This window comes from Ictidomys tridecemlineatus, unplaced genomic scaffold (genome assembly GCF_052094955.1).
Source record: "Ictidomys tridecemlineatus isolate mIctTri1 unplaced genomic scaffold, mIctTri1.hap1 Scaffold_54, whole genome shotgun sequence".
Classification (NCBI taxonomy): domain Eukaryota; kingdom Metazoa; phylum Chordata; class Mammalia; order Rodentia; family Sciuridae; genus Ictidomys; species Ictidomys tridecemlineatus.
In genome coordinates, this window is record NW_027523576.1 from 1,820,808 (window position 1) to 1,838,965 (window position 18,158).

An 18,158-nucleotide genomic window follows, 5' to 3' on the forward strand; every position below is an offset into this window, starting at 1 on the left:
GATAATTTATATGAAGAAACATTTAGCATCCTTCATATAAGAATGCTTTTTTTAACCTCTATTTATTTATGTGGTGCTGAGGATTAAACCCAGGGCCTTGCCTGTGCTAGGCAAGTACTCTACCACTGAGCCACAACCCCAGCTTCCACCAAAGAATGGGGTTATATGAAAAAAAAGAGGATGCTTTGTATGAATGTCTTTCATCAGCATTAAACAAACTTAAATTGAACATTGTCATCAGCTTAGCTTTAATTCAGACCTGAATGACCAAACCTCCCCCCCCTAAAAAAAGGTGATTTTATCTTGAAGCAGTTAACACAAAGCAATCTGTATCTCACAAATTAGTTGTTTAAATTTACTTTCTAGTGTGGGAGGGGATGAGTTACTGGACAATAATTACAACTATAGCAATAATACTTTCAGGTTGAAACACTACTGCTTCGCAAATGAAATGATTTTAGTAACTAAATTCAAACACAACTTGCTGGAGAGGACTTCTAAAACTTTTGAGATACAAAAGTATACTTGAATCAAGGGACAGTATGCTCTACACAACCTGTATATGGGCAGCTACCTTGGGCTTTGCTACAGAAGTGGTACAATCAATCAGATGGATGTAAGGAGAGGCAACTATGGGTGGGTTCAGAACTGCTCAGATAAAGTACGTAGAACGCATTATAACTTACTAATAGAATAAATACAAAAAAGGCTTTAGAGGGAAAACTACTGTTGCTTTGAATAAAATAATAAATCTGCCTTTTCTTGAAAATCTATCTTCCTAGCTGACATCACCTTTATTTAAATGCTATTTTAAAATTAGAAGTTAAGTAACTTCAGCATTGCCTTGTGTCCTGTAGAGGTTGAAAGATATATTCAAAATGTGTTTGTGACTTAAATTTTATTTTACATGGTTAAAAATGGCATAAGCTATTATATGGTTTTCCTCTTACACACAGCTGCTGCTTCTAATATTAAATGGAAGTTATGTAGATAGAATTTGAGTCCTTTAGGAAGAATTCATTTTTATTCTGAGTTATCTTCAGTAGTTTAGAGATTTTGTTTCACAGAGATTTTGTTTCACACTGAAGCTTTTGCCCCTATTTTGAGAATACTTAGGGGACATAAAAAAACAATGATATGTTATGTTCTAGGTTTCAACAATCCTATTACTTTCTAGAATTTAAAAGAATGGAAGAATATGGTCTAGCAGTAAACAAAAGTATCAGGCTTTTATAATTTTATTTAAATCTTAAACCTCTTAAAATGTACTGTTAAAATTGCCATAATTAAAATTACAGTTCTGGAGAGCTAGTTCTTAGAAACATTGTTTTAAAGACAGTAGTTACAGATCCAGGACTTGCTTTAATTGTTTTTTAAATAAAATATGTTTGAGTATCTATCAAAAAAAAAAGAATTTAATTCAGCCCGTAGTTGCTGAGTAAAGACATTATAAGCCTTAGAGTTTCATTCATTCTTAGAGGATTATACTTTTCTAATTTTTTTATCATATTCCTTGAAAATCAGTGGGAAGGTATGGGAAAGAGAAGAGTGTGTTGTGTACATTTTTAAAAAGAAATTTCCTTATTTTTTATAGACATAACATACCACCTTATATTTTACTGTTACAATGCAATAATGGCAAAAGCAGTAGCTCTTGCTACTAATGTAAATTCATTCTCAGAAAAGCATTCTCACATGGACAGTGGTTAGAAAAAAGTACATGAATGTGCTACAAAAATAGAGCCACAAGACTTCTCACAAGTAAAAGAAATCCTCTGTAGAAGTCCACAGTTGACCAAGGTCCAGCCTCCTTAACAGTGAGCAATAGGGAATATGCTGCCAAGTCACTATCTTCAGTTCAGAGAGTGCGTTTACATGCTTCCCCAATGGCACAAAATCTCATGACGATCCAATGAATCAACAGACACTTGGGAAATATTAATAAACAATTTTTATGAACTATTACAACAAAGAACTTCAGCAAGAAGCAAAATGATGTTTATGATCTTTGAGTAAACATTTTTAGCCCAACAGTCTCTGCGACCAGATATTGAAAGAGAAAAAAAAATCAAGCTTATAAAACACCATTTCTCTGTTATCAACTGGAATACACTAATAATAGGATAATGGAAATATATGTTCTTAAAGCATTTCCACAGGAAATGTCCATAATTATGACATTCTAAATCATTTAGCAATTGTATATGCTACATTAACTAAAACAAAGGTATTCCTTATTGCACATTTTTAAATTGGAAGGATACTCTAGCTTAAGTGGGGGATATTTAGGGGGAAAATATTTTGGCTCAAAATGTATACTGCGCCAAGGCAGCTTCATTCTGAAAACATAAACCATTTAAAATAAACTTTTATATTTTGAAGCCAATAATCCTTTAACTCTGACTAAGTGTCAGAGGTTAATTTTATGGGCCCTGTTTTTAAGGCCTGTGAACAGCCCTCACTACTCTTGAGAATTAGGTGGAGTTTCATCTTTAAAGCCTGAAGGCATTAAGTCTTTTGCAGCAGGTGGTGGCCCATAGTCTTGGGGACCATGAGTTGGAGGTGGTAATGGGGCACCAGGAATGAAGTACTCTCTTGGGCCAAATGAGCCTAAAGGTCTAAATGGTGCTGGTGCAGGTCCTGGAAAAAAATCACGAGGGTCAAAAGGCAAATCCCATTTTCCAGGTGTAACACCTGGTGCATATTCTCTGAAGCCTATTGGTGGACGCATACCAGGACCTGGAAAATAAAAAGGAAGTTATGTAAATACCAGAAATTTCTGAACTAGGGTGATTTCAAGTATGTTAATATAGTCTTTAATTTCTCCCAAGCCTAGAACATCAGCTGGTGAACATCCTGACTTGCCAGATGAGGCAAACTGAGATGGAACAAGTTTAGGTTATAGCCTTTGACCAACCAGCCATGAAGCAACATATTAAGGATTTAACATGGCTCTACCTAGCTCCAGGCTTGTCTTTTTTCTTTCCCTACTATATAATTGCAGAATTATTTCTATCTCACAAGAGCTCCATTTATATTTGGAAGTATTACCATGACAAGATGATAGATTATGAAATAAGAAGTTTATTACATCAAAGAAATTTTGATAAAAGGAAATCTCACTATCTATTACTGTATCCATTAAAAATTCATGAAGTATTTCAGCATGGACTTTACACATGCCATCAGAATCAAAGTGCACGCATGCCCTCCTGGAAAAGGCCTTCCACAGCCACCTAATTAAACCAGGAACATTTATTAGGTCACTGTTAATTCCTCTTTAACACTTCCCTCTGACTTTTTTCAAGGTAAGGAGGGTTTGACTTTTCCTTTTCTATATTCTATAACCTACTGCTTATGCTTCCATTATGGGTGATTACAAACTTTATGTTATAGGATTTTCATATCTGTGACAAAATTTTAAGTTATGGCATGCGTCTCATCCACCTTTCCATCTATTGCAGTGCATATCAACAGATTTTCAACAAACATCTGCAGAAGTAATATTTCTGACTTTTCTATATATAGCCCCTTATCCTTGTCTATGAGAGATAGCTATTGCCTATCTCAGTATAAGATTATGTAGTGTCCCATATGTCCCAGAAAACTGGAGGAAAAGTTAAAATGTACTCAGCTTTATCCTTTCATTGTTAAGACCTGAGATAGCAACCAACTGTTTTAGCAAGCAATAGAAGTGGAAGATGAATGTGATTTATAAGTCAATCACTACTTTTCAGATCATCATACCAAATGGTGGAGGAATTGGCCGAGGCCCAAAAGGCCCACCGAGCTGAAGTGGCGGTCCATACCAAATGGGAGGTGGTGGAGGCCGTCCCATCTGGGGTCCCATGAAGGGTACCCCTGAGAAAGGAGGGGGCCCTTTCATAGCCATATGAACCTGCAATTTAAGATTTGAAAGCAGTTAAAAGTTTTAAAATTCCTATGTATTAAGACAAAGTACCAATACCTATAAAAGCTAAAACCCAAAACCTGTCCAGAGAACACCATCAGTGCAACAAAACTCTACCCACCCCTCCTGTGTATTCCCACTGACAGCTTACAGAAGTTGGAAGGATGCCACAAGAGGGAGCAGTTTGTTACTGATTATATCTGCACAGGAAAGGGAAAGGCAAGAGGACTGGCAGGGGTTATTAACAGAGGTGATTTCTGACCAGTATGTCATGCTGTATTCACTACAATCTATTTCAAAGGGAGTCCCCCCATCCCCATCACTTCCCTTTCATCACAATAGCTCATTACTTCCATATTAAGAATGAACAGAATAAAATGAAAAATCCATTCTCTACTCATGTAATAATAGCTACTATTCTACTATATCTTCAGTAAGTCTTTCATATATTATTCAACCTCTGAGATCTTTAAGTAGACTGTCTTGTTTTAAATAAGAGGGAACAAAAGCAAATGGGATATCATAATTTGTTGAAGGCCACACTGCATATTAAAGAACTCAATCCCAGGTTTGCCTCCAAGCCATGCTTTTCCCACCTCTATTCCTCTCTAACAATGGGTCTTTTCTCTCTTTTAAATCTTCTACTACAAAGGGGTTTGGGGTCTTATCTAAGCTGCCCTTAGATTTCTCCAGAGATGTATATTCCTGGAATATATATACACTGGAACTTGAGAAGTATTTTCCATCACAGTGCTATATACACAAATTAGGAAGACAAGCCTTTAATATTTACTTTCATTTACTGTACACCATTTGAGATATTGATTTATCATTTCCTATGAGTAGTGGGTTTGAAACTAAACAATTAAAAATTTATTTTATTATAGAGCTGCAGAAGACCTACTAGATATAATAGCAACACAGTTACAAGAGAATACACTTATGTGAACAAATGAGACCATTTCTTGGGACTGGCTCAAGAGGTCATTTCAGATGATCATTGTTTCACGGAAAATCTGATACCAATCTAATTCAAATCACTCAAAATAGGGTTTGCACAAATGGAGGAATTCTTAAATAACATTCTTCCAAACAAAAATAAAAATGATGAACTATGTAATTTATAATGAATTTACTTTGCCTTAGAACATTCAACACAAAACACCATATAAAGTTAGAGTGATAACTTTTCACATTCTGTAGTTCATTATAGTTGTACACACTTAAGCAACATTCCCAAGTTAAAGAGAAAAGTAAGCTCAATATTGCATGCAGTTTAAAGCAAACAAGATCAGTGTCATGCTCTGAATATCCTTCCCATAAATGCACAGAATAAAACCCAATTCAGTTCTCAACCTCTAAGTACTTACTCCAACTGGATGCTCAGTCAAAGAAGTAAGGGTGGAGACTGAGGGGGTCTCAGGTTCTTGGGGAACAGTTTGCTTTTTAAAAAACAAATGGGATAGTACAAATAGAACACAAAGAAGGATAAAGCAAAGAGCAAGTACTGTAGGAAAGCTACATGTTCCTGCATGACCACATGATTCACAGTAACTACAGAACTTACCTTGCCCTCATTCGTCACCTTAGCTGGAGAAGAACTTCTGGAGCTGCTGTTCATGTGAGCTGGACCACATCCTGAGTCTGTTAGAGATCAAAGAATGGATTCAGACTATTCTAACATGAAAAGAATGAAAATCCTCCATCCAGAATTACAGATTCTTTGAAATTACTTGGTCCCTTTACCAGAGGCAACGGGTTTCCCAGATGCCTCAGAAGACCAGTACAAGGTAAAGGTCCATCCATTGACCTTGGGAAAGAAAGATCAGAGCCCTTGTATGTATTTTTCAGAAGAAATAAACCACTGGTGGACAGGTCAGGGTTCAACAATAACTAGAAAGCAACATGAAAAATGGGTTGCCCAGGGGTTGGTGTCATAGCTCAGTTGTAGAGTGTTTGCCTAGCATGTGTGAGGCACTGGGTTTGATTCTCAGCACACATTTAAAAAATAAATAAAGATATCATGTCCACCTACAATTAAAAATATTTTTTTAAATGGGTTGCCCAATACGTGAATCACAATTTATGAAGAGACTTAAGTAAAATAAAGAACTGCCTTGGGTTGATAGAACAGGAGATTAATAAGTACTGGTCCTAAACTTTAAGCTATAGACTTAAAGTATGTGTAGGCTGGCTTTTCTTTAGTCTGTATAACCTGACTTCCAATCTTACCAAGACTACAGTCCTATTTAGAATTTGAAATAAGATTCAGTATTTCATGTTGGAAATATGTATGCTACATAAAGTTTAAGGCTACTTTTATAATATTTGGGAAAGGAACACCATAGAGATTTAATTTAAAGATAAAGGTTTACACTTCGCAGTGTAAAATTTAAAAGAAAAAAACAATACAGGGACCTCCAGGAAAAAAAATGCTTTCTATTCTAGAACAGATTTTCCAGAAAACATTCACTAAGATAAAGTAAGAAATTATCTTCTATATATTGTACAGGCCCAAATTCAATGTTTTCATTAGAATATTCAAAAGGGGGAAAAAAAAACCTTGAAGCAGTTTACTATAAAGCAACATGTGAATGCTCACTAAATCCGTTTCTAGGCATATCTTTTTGATTAAGAGTAGCAGAAGGTGAAGAAGGGGAACATTCTCCACCACTCATGGGGGATGGACCAAAAGAGCCATTATGGCTCAGTGGACCTAAAGACAACAATGCCGTGTTACTACTTTAAGGCAGCCTTCTCCCTGACACCAACCCTCACCTCCTGCTTTAGCAAATCATTCAGATTATTTCATAACCATTACACACAGAAATAAAAAGTAATTTACATACATTCTGCACCAAGAAATAAAATAGCTCCTTTTACAAAGTGCCTCCTACCTCTCTGAGGAGGATTTTGTAAATCTGGTCTTCCCAGCATAGGTTTTACAATCCCGGGTTCATCTTGACGCACTGCGATCTTTTGGGTCATTTCCAATAGTCTTGAATATTGAGAAAGAATGGACTGAATTATGAAACAGCAATCTATTCCTTCATAGATAATATCTAGCATAACCTTAAAACACTATAAAACATATAGGAAGATACCAAAATCACATACTTCTGTCTCAAATTAGCAACTTCCCTTTTCTCTTCAGCTATAGCTCTTTCTGCAGAACGAGCTTTGAGCTATTAAAGAGAAAATATTCAAATTCAGTTGCAGTAGGCTATGCACAAAATAAAGAAAAGGGGGAAAAAATCTTACCCAATTATCATGAGCTTTCTTCTCATGCATAGCAATCTGAAAAAGACAATACATTAAAAAATATGTTTTTAGGGACTCATTATAATAGCCTATAATTGTCTGTATTAGATATCAAGAAATTCTGCAACTACAGGACACTATTAATTACTACCTGGTTTTTAAACGAGTGCTTGGTTTTCTGTAATGCTTCTTCCATCTCTTCAATTCTCCGCCTAAGAATTACAACAATTGAATAACATTTGAAACATTTCTGACCATTTTCCCTTTATTCTATCAGCTATACTTTTAAAGACTTTATCATACATAAGAAAAACATTTCTATAGTTATATGAATCCAGTGTGATCAAAACTAATACTACAGGCCAGGTGCAATGCCACATGCCAGTAATCCCAATGATTGGGAAGCTGAGGCAGGAGGATCACAAGTTCGAGGTCAGTCTCAGCAATTAAGTGGGAACCTAAGCAACTGAGACCCTGTCTCAAAGTAAAAAAAAAAGGTCTAAGGATGTAGCTTAGTAGTAAAGCACCAAAAATAAATAAATAAATAAATAAAATAAAATAAAGACCCAATACTAATAACTTCTTTATCATTTAATTGCTAGAGATTCTGAATGATAAATTATAATTTCCTTAACTGTTCATCAGTGTGTTCTCAAGTAATTCTGCTAGAAATATCTTCCTCCTTAAAACTTTTTTTTCTTTTTTTCAAATTATATCCATAAAAGATTTCCAAGGTCTATCAAATGCCACACTTTTGTGGGTCTTGATACATCACACAACAAACTGATTTCTTAAAGAATTACTACAACATACAAAACCCCCAGAACTGTTTGCATTGACCAAGTTCCCTATGGTCTTGCCCATTGGGTATAAGTAAATTTTTGTTAACATTTTTCATTTGTAAAGTTGAAATTTATTTTTTCTCCTGTGTGAATTGAATGTATTCATATCCTCTCGTTATTTATACTTCCATGCTATTTTCTTCTATCTACATAATGTAAAAAAAGATTAAAAAAGAAAGCCACCACTAGTTTATTAGACATTGACACCCTCCTTTAGAAACTGAACTCACTTGTAATTTTTAACTTCCTGTACAGCGGAAACCACCTTTTCATCTGCAGCTGACAGCCGCTGCTCTTTTTCTAGTCTCTCATATTCTTCTTGGCTCACTTTCCTAAAATAAAGCCAGTTATCAAATCAAAAGTTTCTTTCTGTGAATATCACTTCCCACAATTCTATAAAATGCTTAGGCACATAAAATAGGAATTCAAACCTGCAATTTCATAAATCAAACTCTGGCAAATCACTTACATTTTCTAATTTTTCCTCTTAATTCTCTATTTACCAGTAAATAAAATAAATGTGAAAACAACATGTGCCCCAAGGGCAAGTCTCCTGTGTGTAAGATAATAAAAACTCACTTTACTTCAATGTGGAAGATCAGGATTGATAAACCTAACATAATTAAACATATTAGGATAAAGCAAGGGATAATTCTTTTCTCGTTTCTGCCATGGGTAGGACACTAAGTATATCTTTGTCATGGAGGAACTCTTTTCTCAATCCAAGACTGGTACCATAATAAAGATATAGTCAATCAAAGAAAAAATCTTCTAGAATATGTCTTTTAGCTATGCAATTAGCCACAGAACATTTTTCACACTTTAGATATATATTTCAAAAGAATTGCAATTAAGCAAAAAGACAAATCTGCGTTTTGATAATGTCTGTCAACCAGAAAAAGAAGCCAAACTGACCCACCATCAGAGTATTATCTACTGACAAGTTTTAACTCTGATCATGAAACTCAAGATGTTCATCTACTGAGACAAAGGTAGCCACATTTAATGATTTTAAAAATACTATTTCTGCTATCCTTGTACTACTTTAGCCATAGTTCCAATTCAAAAGATAATTAACTTGAAACTTAATTTTCCATAAATCAGAAGAACTATAGTAAAAAAGGATTATTGATACCAAATAGAAAAAGGGGATTATATATTCTTATATAGCTTCTCATTTAATTCTTCAGCAAGTATTTTATGAGTGGCTATAATATACTAGTTACCTTGTAAGATGCTAAAGAATAAAAGAGCTCACTGTTTCAGGTATAAATGACGCCTAAAGGAATAATAATTTTCCCCACTGGCTTAAGAAGGAATATGGAGAAAACTGAATCTTGAAGGACAGAGAGAATTTTGTTTCCAATTACCAAAGAGTTAGTCTGAGAGCACTAAGAACAATCGAAACATCTTTATAAGAATATAAAATTGTGTTTGAAAGGATACAAGCTAAAAAGGCAGTGAAGATATATGTATGTGGCCAAGATCCATTAGAAAAAGGAATCTCAGAATTACAAGTAAAGCTGGCACTTTAAGGTACTTTTCTCCTAGGTTTACCCACATATTGAAGATAACACAAAGATATAATGAGTCTGAACTAAGCCTTCATCAAATTCCTGGGCTTAGAGGAAAAAAGAAGTGTTTGGGGCTACAAATAAAGGGACCCTTAATAAAAGCCCTAGCCTTTGAGTTTAGATTAGAAAGTACTGCACACTTAAGTGATGAACAGGCAAAAAATCCAAAAGGAACAATACTGAAACATTGAAAAGACAAGTCATTTTTGAATTATCTTAATTGCTGACTAAGTTTGAAGTGACAATCTTACTCAAGTAACCTCAACACTTTTCTATAAGAAGATAACTTCATCTTAGTTCCTCAAATTTCATGTATAATTATCACAACAATGTTAGCCAATCAAAACTGACCAGGCACTCCATAAGACAAAATTCTGTGAGAAAAAATCCCACAGAAAAGGAAACCACCTAATGGGGTTAACCGCACATGTTTTAAAATCACTGTGCTTTATATAGTCAAAAAAGTAAAGTCAAGATTATGAATTTCAGGTCTGGGAATATAGTTTAGTTGGTAGAGTGCTGCCTTGCATGCACAAGGCTCTGAGTTCAAACCCCAGCACCACAAAAGAGGAAAAAAAAGATTATGAATTTTGTCAAAGGATTAGAAGCTATAAAACCGAGAAATAGTTGGGTGTGGTGACCTACATACAGTCGAAGATACTTGGAGGCAGAGGCAGAATGATGAGATTAAAGATAGCTTGGAAAGCAGTAAGACACTAGTCCCTTATGAGAAAGAGCAAGGAGTCTGGGGAGGTAGCTCAATAGTAGAGCACATGGCTCAAGGTCCTGCATTTGAGCTGTAGTACTGAAATAGGACTGGGGTTGTGGCTCAGTGGTGAAGCACGTGCCCCACATGTGTGGGGCACTGGGATCAGTCCTCAACACCACATAAAATAAATAAAATATTGTGTCGGGCTGGGGATGTGGCTCAAGCAGTAAGGCGCTCATCTGGCATGTGTGCAGCCCGGGTTCAATCCTCAGCACCACATACAAACAAAGATGTTGTGTCCGCCAAAAACTAAAAAATAAATATTAAAATTATCTTTCTCTCTCTCTTAAAAAAATCCTATAAAAAATAAAATAAAATATTATGTCCATCTACAACTAAAATAATATTTTAAACCCTGAACTTTTTAAAATCCTAAACTCAATGAATGATTTTAACAACAGATTTGGGAAGTAAAATAAATCCTACCGCTTTTAAGACAGGTCAGAAGAAAATATCCAGAAGAAGTAAATCCAGAATGTAGGAGGCAGGGGAAATCAAATTCTAATATGCATTATTATAATCAGAAGAGAGAATGAGGTAAAATCAACATTTAGAAAAAGACTCGAAAATTCAAGAAATGTTTAATGGTCCCAAGCAACATAACTGCAAGAGGAAAAAGTGGGTGGGGTGGAGAAAACTACACATAGGCACTTCCCAATACAACTGTTAAAAAAAGAGAGAAATGACTACAGGAACTAGGGGAGGGAGATAAGACCAAACAACAATGATAATGGACTCCTTAAAGAAAAAAAATTAAAACAGATGGTAATTAATTGGATATTTTCAAATTGCTAAAACTAAGTAACAGTCAAAATTCAGTAGCCAAAAGAAAGATCCTTTAAAAATGGAAACTGGTTTTAACTCTAATCATGAAGTTCATGTCAACCTAATACAGATTATAAAGGTAGCAATATTTAGTGGATAAAATACTATTCTCTGTTTATCCTTGTACTACTTTGATACACTAATCAAATCTATCATTAAAGGACAATGTTCAAATAGAATGAAAATAATTTCAACTAAGAAACCAACAGTGTAGAATGCAGAACTACAGAAACTTTAAATATGTGTATAAATTGAATGAATGTCTTGTGGAGTTCACAGTATATGAAGTACTAACATACGATGCCACAACAGTTATCTGATTCAGGAGCTACTTAAAGCCCATAAAAACAAGTAATAAACCTATTAATCTATGTCAGGTTTTTATTAAATCCAGAATATATACCAAGGCCTTTAAATTATGAGAAGATGAATAAAATTATAATTATATAATTATAATTCCATTATAATTTATGATTATATCAAGCTTATACAGGTGATGAGGAAAATAATTAAAAATATTTAAACTATTAAAAAGATACAAGGAAGAAAAAAAGAACAGGTCATCAAATAGAAAGCAAATTCTTCATAAACCACAGGCACATATTGACATGGACAGACTTATATTTTAGAAAGTCCACTCAAGCAGCTATAGAGAAAACTACTAAGAATTTGAAAATAAATTATATAAAAATATAAATAATGGAGAATGAAGACAGATGACCTAGGTTAGAAACAGAAAAGATGACACAGGCATGAACTAACATAGTACCTGGGGATGAGAAAAAAAGAGTACAAACCACAGATGATGACTGAATGAATTTTGGAGGAGTTGAGAAAAATAGTGCTACAATTTAACTGCATTACAAAGAAAATTAATTGCCATTTAGGTCATTCATATTACTAGTAGGGACAGAGAAAACAAGTGTTCTTTTGAAAAAAAAGTGATAAAATGAGAAATGTTTCTTTGAAACAGGCCAGGCATTTAGAACTGGCCTGAACAAAAATTTGAGATTCTAAAAAAGTCGCTTGGAGATCACAGAATTTTAGAAAAGTTAATGGAAAGGTTTCAATATTTAATGCATTAATTAGGCAACAGAAGTCAAAATACCTAAAAATAGTTAGGTCTATAAGAAGGTCTGTCTTTGCTTTAACAAGATATATATATATATATATCTTGTTAATAAATCAGGTGCAAACAAATAAAATCTGACACAAAAAAAACTATTTTTAGAGAATTCAAGTATTTTTTGTGGATTAAAAACTTCAAAGGAACTTCCAAAAAATAACTAGCTCCACACTGAGAAGATTAATATATAAATATATACTACAAACAAGTACTTCTGTAATCGTAACTCCTAAAATCCTTGCCACAGTTCAATTTTTAGTGTGAACATCTGAGATACTCAAGTCCAAAACTTGTACCATCAATAAGTAAATATTATTCCTTTTTGAAGTTTTTATTCTACTAAAACATGTCATTCCAAAACACTCAGTATTTTTAAAGGTCCAGAGTTAGAGATACAAGTTCAAAATATTAGAATTACATAACTGATCACAATGAAAGGAAATTAAAATAAATAGTGGGATCATAGAAAGGGTCTAGATCTTTGAGAGGTATTTCCACATCAGTGACTGTTAATACCAGTTTACCACTTCTTGCCTTCATATGAATTTGACAATTGATTACGATGTCCTCACAGCCTTAGTTTATGGTTCCAACTACCTCAGGACTCTTAAGACTGATGATGGAAAGAAAAATGCAACTTATAGGAAACAAAACACAAAGGAAAAAAGACAAATCTCTACTAGATAAAATTATCTGTTAGTTCACACAATGATAACAATAACAAACAATGGAAATCTTACTTTTTTAGTGCCATCTCATTTTGCTGGTAGAGTTCATTTAAAATCTCCACTTTCTGCCTAAGAGTTTTGCATTCCTCTTCCAGTCCAACTTTAGAAGACCGTAGTGAATTGCAGTCACTTTCTAATTTCTTTATTTGGTCTGTAAAGGATAAAACAGCTTATCTCTATATGTGTACAAGGACTTAAGAACTTGTTTGAGGGAGTAGTGCCAAGAAAAGTAAGAAGCATGAAAGCAAGAAGCCATTCTTTATCTTTCCAATAAATTTTTAAGTCTTTCCAACATGGCAATTTCTTCTCAAGAAGAACCCACCTTCTAGATTACATTTTGTGGACATCGAGGCTCTTAGCTTAAGTTGTAAAAGTTTTAGATCCTCTTCAACTACTGATATTGTAGTTTTTGTCTAAAAATTGCAGAAAAGAGAGGTATTCTTAAAAGTGAGGCACAGGAAGAATTCACAGGTACTATGGGACTCTTACAAAGAACTATACCTGAGAGACATCCATCATCTGCTTAATTTGATCTTTGATCTTCTCGTTCCGATCACCTAAAAAACAAAAGACTTTAGCTTTTTCTTTCCTTACTTTTAACTCTATATTCTCCTAACTTCCCTAAAGAATGATTGTGTTCAAACACTGGAAGAAAAAAATCAATTAAATAATTATACTGATTAGACTAATGACTTTTAAGAGAATTGCAAGCTTAGATTTAAAAAAAAAAAGAGAGAGGTGAATTTCAGACTGGGGTTGTGGCTCAGTGGTAGAGTGCTCACCTAGCATGTGTGAGGCACTGAGTTTGATCCTCAGCATAAAAATAAATAAAAGTACTGTGTCTGTCTTAAAAAAAAAAAGGTGAATTTCTAGTTTGCACAACTAAAATGTTATCTATGCTATTCTTGTAAGATAAAAGCTTTTCTTCTCTCTCAGATCTATCCTCACCTGGGCAATAAGTGTCTTGTTTAGAAAGATTCAATCCTCTATTTTCTCCCTGAATCTACTACCAGGTGTGGTTTGAAATACTTGCTATGTAAGCAATATCCAACTTGGGAGAAAACATCTGGAAATATTTTCCTCATCAGTAAACACTGTTACACTCCCTCTCTAGCTTTCTGATAGTCTCTAGCCTCTGTTCTCACAGCCTTAGTTTATGGTTCCAACTGCCTCCGGACTGACTGTGGACCTTAAAACCACAGAGCCATAGAGATGATGAGTATCAAAATCAAGTATCATCTGCATAAGTTAAGAAATAAATTTCTCTTACTGTACAATGTTCAATACTTAGAGGTATAGGATATGACTATTGTAGCTGCAGTGTACTTCCTAGTTTTCAATAGGATAGAAAAAGTCAGTGTTCTTCACATGCCTATTGCTACATTATACCCCAACAACCCACCTCTGCCAATGCAACAGACATATCTATAGATCCAGTGATATGTGTCTACAACCCTGAAGCTTAAGAAGAAATTAAGCCAGCTGAAAAGTGGCATCTGTATACTTAATTAAAGACAGGAAAGCAAAAAAGGATTCAACCTCCCTGAGACTGATCTTACCTGCTAACTCTCCATTGGTTAATTCATCTGACTCATCTCGACTTTGATCCTCAGATTCAGATTCACATTGAAACCGATTCAACTGTGTGACGTGATCAGTCAAAGCCTAGAAAAGAAGCAAAAGGTTGGAAGACTCTCGATTTTAATTCAGAAGATTTCAGGAGAATTCATGAGATGAAACATGTATTTGGAGTATAAACTTACATTAATAGTATCATCTTTTTGACTAAGAGCTACTTGTAAATCTTTCTGGGTCTTCTCAAATGATTTCATTTGTTCACTGAGCTCAGCGTGTGATGTACTCCAGTCTTTTACTTCCTGCTGCAACTGAAAAGTCAAAACACATGAATTCCTATGGGTTAGGGAGGGGTTTCTGCACTGGATATATCAGGACTACAAGACTTAGACAAAGAAATAGAGAGCCATACTCCTCGGTGGCCTGCCTCAATCGAGGGGGTTGAGACCTTGGTTAAGGAAGAGGGCAGAGTGGCCCCAACTCTCACAGCTGCAGTAAGAACATCAGAGCTATCAGGAAGTTGACCCTGTTTATTGCATTCCCCAGAAAATTGCTGCCAATTCAAATAATTTATCTCCAGCAGGAATGGCTGGGCACATATGACTGTCTCCTAAATTTAGATTCCTTATCATGTAATCTTCCCTTGGCCGGTGAATCAGTAACTATTCAAAAGAGGATCATAAAATACTTAATTTTCTGGTTTAAAAAGTTTCTTTGAGGCTATGCAAGTTAATAACTGATTGACATTTGATAAGAAAAGCAATAATCCAAAAATCCAAAACAGATGGAGACCATATATATGCACTCAATTTGGGGAGCATTGTTTAAACTTTGCATATCTAGAAAAGGTCCTACATGAAAATTCCTTACCTCAGAAACAGATCCAAGAAAGATACAAGATAATGATATTCACTTCTCTAGTTTACATTATGTATGACATCAAATTTTCTTTACCTGCTCTTTCTCCTTCTTAAGCATGGTATTTTCTTTCTGAAGCTGACAGCATTTCAACTTCACCTTCTCTTCACGAAGCTTAGCTTCAGTAAGGAGAATTTGAAGCTAATGAAAAACACTACAGTTAGTGAATTAATTCCAAAGAAGAAACAAAGTTATACTTTCCCAAACAAGACATCATCTAGTTCTCATTTTTTTGCACATTTTAGCACACCTCAAATTTTTGGTCCGCAACAAAACTAAGATGTAGTACTAATATCCGTTAGCAATAGTTGGCAGCTTTACCTCTGAAAGTTCAGAAGTGTTTACTGAAATGACATCTTTAAGCTTCTCTATAGATTTCTTATTTTCCATTATCTGCCAGGTGAAAACAGAACACAAAATATGCATTAGGATTTCAGTAGAAATACTGATATATATATATGTGTGTGTGTGTGTGTGTGTGTGTGTGTGTGTGTGTGTGTGTGTGTTTGTGTACGTACACATACATATAAATATTTCATGGCATCCACAACCTTACTGTTTATGAGATAACCAGAAAAAAAGTTCAAAGTATAGAAAATCATAATGCAATAAGTAAATAAAATGTTTTAAAGCATAGAAAATTAACTAATTAATTACTGTTTCAAGTAAACCAGTTCAAATTAGTAATTTTTTTTCTAGTGATAGAGAAAAAAATTTCCCAAGATCATTTTTAAAATTTTCTTATCTGAAGTAAAAAATGATAAAATTTAAGGAAGAATAGACTAATCTCACATACAGAAGAATTCCAAAAAAAATTATAAAGATACTTGCTCCTTAAGGAAGTGGACATAAATCTGCAATCTTTGTTTGCAATGCCTGGGATTGAATCCTGGGCCTCATGCATGCTAGGCAAGTGCTCTACCATGAGCTGCATCCTGAGCTTGTAACTCTTCATACTTTAACTGTGGGCTGTGCATGGTAACTTCCAAAGAATACAATATGAAAAGGATTGGAAAGAATTTTTACAGTGGAGAAATCTGATAAATACTACCTCAGCTAGGTTATCAAGCTTACTTGGGGGTAGGATATTTCAGAACACACTCTCTACCATCTTTTGCAAATTTTATGTAATTACAGAAACTTATAGAAATTGAAAATGAAATATGTAAGTAAAAATTTTTTAAGTTGTTGTATCAGTACTTAAAAGTTTCACAAAATGGGCAGAAGTGGGTTCAACTTCCTTGACTCCTAATCTTACTTTAGTTAACAGCTGGACTAAGTTCAACTTAACCAATTTTACAAAATATTTCAAAAGCCAAATTGCAGTAATACTTAGCAGCAAAACTCTTACCAAGTCCTGATTCTTAGCTTTCTGTTCTCTCTCAGATTCTAACATAACATGAAGACTTTTAGCTCCCTCATCCAGAAGTTCTTTAGCTTTTTCAAGAAGCTTCATTTTATCCTGGAAAAAAAGGTGTCACGATTACTCACTCATTACATTTACTTTTGAGTTTAGAATGTAATTCCCCCCAAAGAAGGGATTTTTACCTTATAATTAGTTGCTTCATCAGAAAGAATCATATTTTGTTTCATGGTATGATTCCTACAGTAATCAGCCTTCAAATTCTGAAACAGTCATATGTATTAAGTACCTGCTTTCTTCTGAAAGGATCATTGTCTGGAAGTAATCCAGACAAATGATCCTTTCCAGAAGAAAGCAGTACTTAATACATATGACTGTTTAGAATTTGGGTGATTTGTAGGAAATAATGAAACAAAAATTTTAAAATATGATTTTTAAATTAAAACAGGTAGGAATGATTCAAGCTAGAACCAAGGGAGAAAGAAACAAAAAAATAATTATACCTTCTGTTCATAATTTGACAATTTCTGCATTAGTTCTTCATTTTCTTTCATGAAATTGTTCACCTTTTTGGAAATTTGCTGTTCATTGACTAAAAGGGGGAAATACACAAGATTATTACAATCACTAAATGAAATTCAATTACTCAATCTACTAAAAGCAAAGACATGTTATATGGTACTATGAGGAAATACTTCTTAGCATAACTATTATGCTTTTAAAAAGCAATCTATGCTTATTAGCAATAAGAGTATAAAAATTATTAGAATTTAAGAAAAATATAAGAACAATGATATTTTGCTGGGTGCAGTGGTGCACACCTGTAATCCCAGTGGCTCAGGAGGCTGAGCTAGAAGGATTCCAAGTTCAAAGCCAGCCTCAGCAAGAGCGAGACACTAAGCAACTAAGTGAGACTTGGTCTCTAAATATAGGGGGTTGGCGATGTGGCTCAGTAGAGTGCCCCAGAGTTCAATCCCAGGAACCCCTCCCATCCAAAATGATATTTCAATTTAAGCTTATTTCACAGATGGAAAATACAGTAAAGTGTTGTAGTTTGATATTCCCCCCTTCTCAAAACACTTTCTTTTCCGAAAATGGAATCATTTAATTCTTTGCAAAGAAAAACAGAAATGAAAACATACTGATTCACATTACCATTCTTCAAATTATCTACTCAATTACTTAATGCATGATTAAATCATTAGCATAGAAATACTCTTCAAATGTAATACATCTGCATTACATCAATATTCAAAGTTAATCTGCC

At 34.3% G+C, this 18,158-nt stretch overlaps 2 protein-coding genes across 15 annotated transcripts in view; both read right to left on the reverse strand.

The window, feature by feature from the left end:
• Nucleotides 1–1,005: 1,005 nt before the first annotated feature.
• LOC144373972 (transport and Golgi organization protein 1 homolog) lies at nucleotides 1,006–17,120 on the reverse strand. Of its 3 annotated transcripts, XM_078036934.1 has the most exons (17): nucleotides 17,077–17,120; nucleotides 16,880–16,990; nucleotides 15,850–15,921; nucleotides 15,565–15,669; nucleotides 14,799–14,921; nucleotides 14,595–14,700; nucleotides 13,537–13,592; nucleotides 13,358–13,448; nucleotides 13,048–13,186; nucleotides 8,244–8,345; nucleotides 7,323–7,383; nucleotides 7,172–7,207; nucleotides 7,028–7,095; nucleotides 6,808–6,908; nucleotides 5,478–5,554; nucleotides 3,748–3,898; nucleotides 1,006–2,739 (listed from the first exon to the last, which is right to left on the reverse strand). In XM_078036934.1, exons 1-17 carry the CDS (start codon nucleotides 17,107–17,109, stop codon nucleotides 2,462–2,464), a joined length of 1,710 nt encoding a protein of 569 aa, XP_077893060.1. In that variant the 5' UTR covers nucleotides 17,110–17,120; the 3' UTR covers nucleotides 1,006–2,461. The 3 variants fall into 3 exon arrangements, with proteins under 3 accessions (XP_077893060.1, XP_077893061.1, XP_077893062.1); XM_078036935.1 differs by lacking the exon at nucleotides 15,850–15,921; XM_078036936.1 differs by lacking the exon at nucleotides 8,244–8,345.
• A 253-nt stretch (nucleotides 17,121–17,373) lies between these two features.
• Nucleotides 17,374–18,158, reverse strand: part of LOC144373975 (transport and Golgi organization protein 1 homolog) — a 153,845-nt gene continuing 153,060 nt past the window's right edge. For all 12 annotated transcript variants that reach the window (XM_078036943.1, XM_078036947.1, XM_078036940.1 and 9 more), the window contains one exon: nucleotides 17,374–17,483. In XM_078036943.1, the coding sequence (XP_077893069.1) occupies nucleotides 17,389–17,483 (95 nt within the window). In that variant the 3' untranslated portion in view covers nucleotides 17,374–17,388. The remainder of the gene's footprint in view (nucleotides 17,484–18,158) is intronic.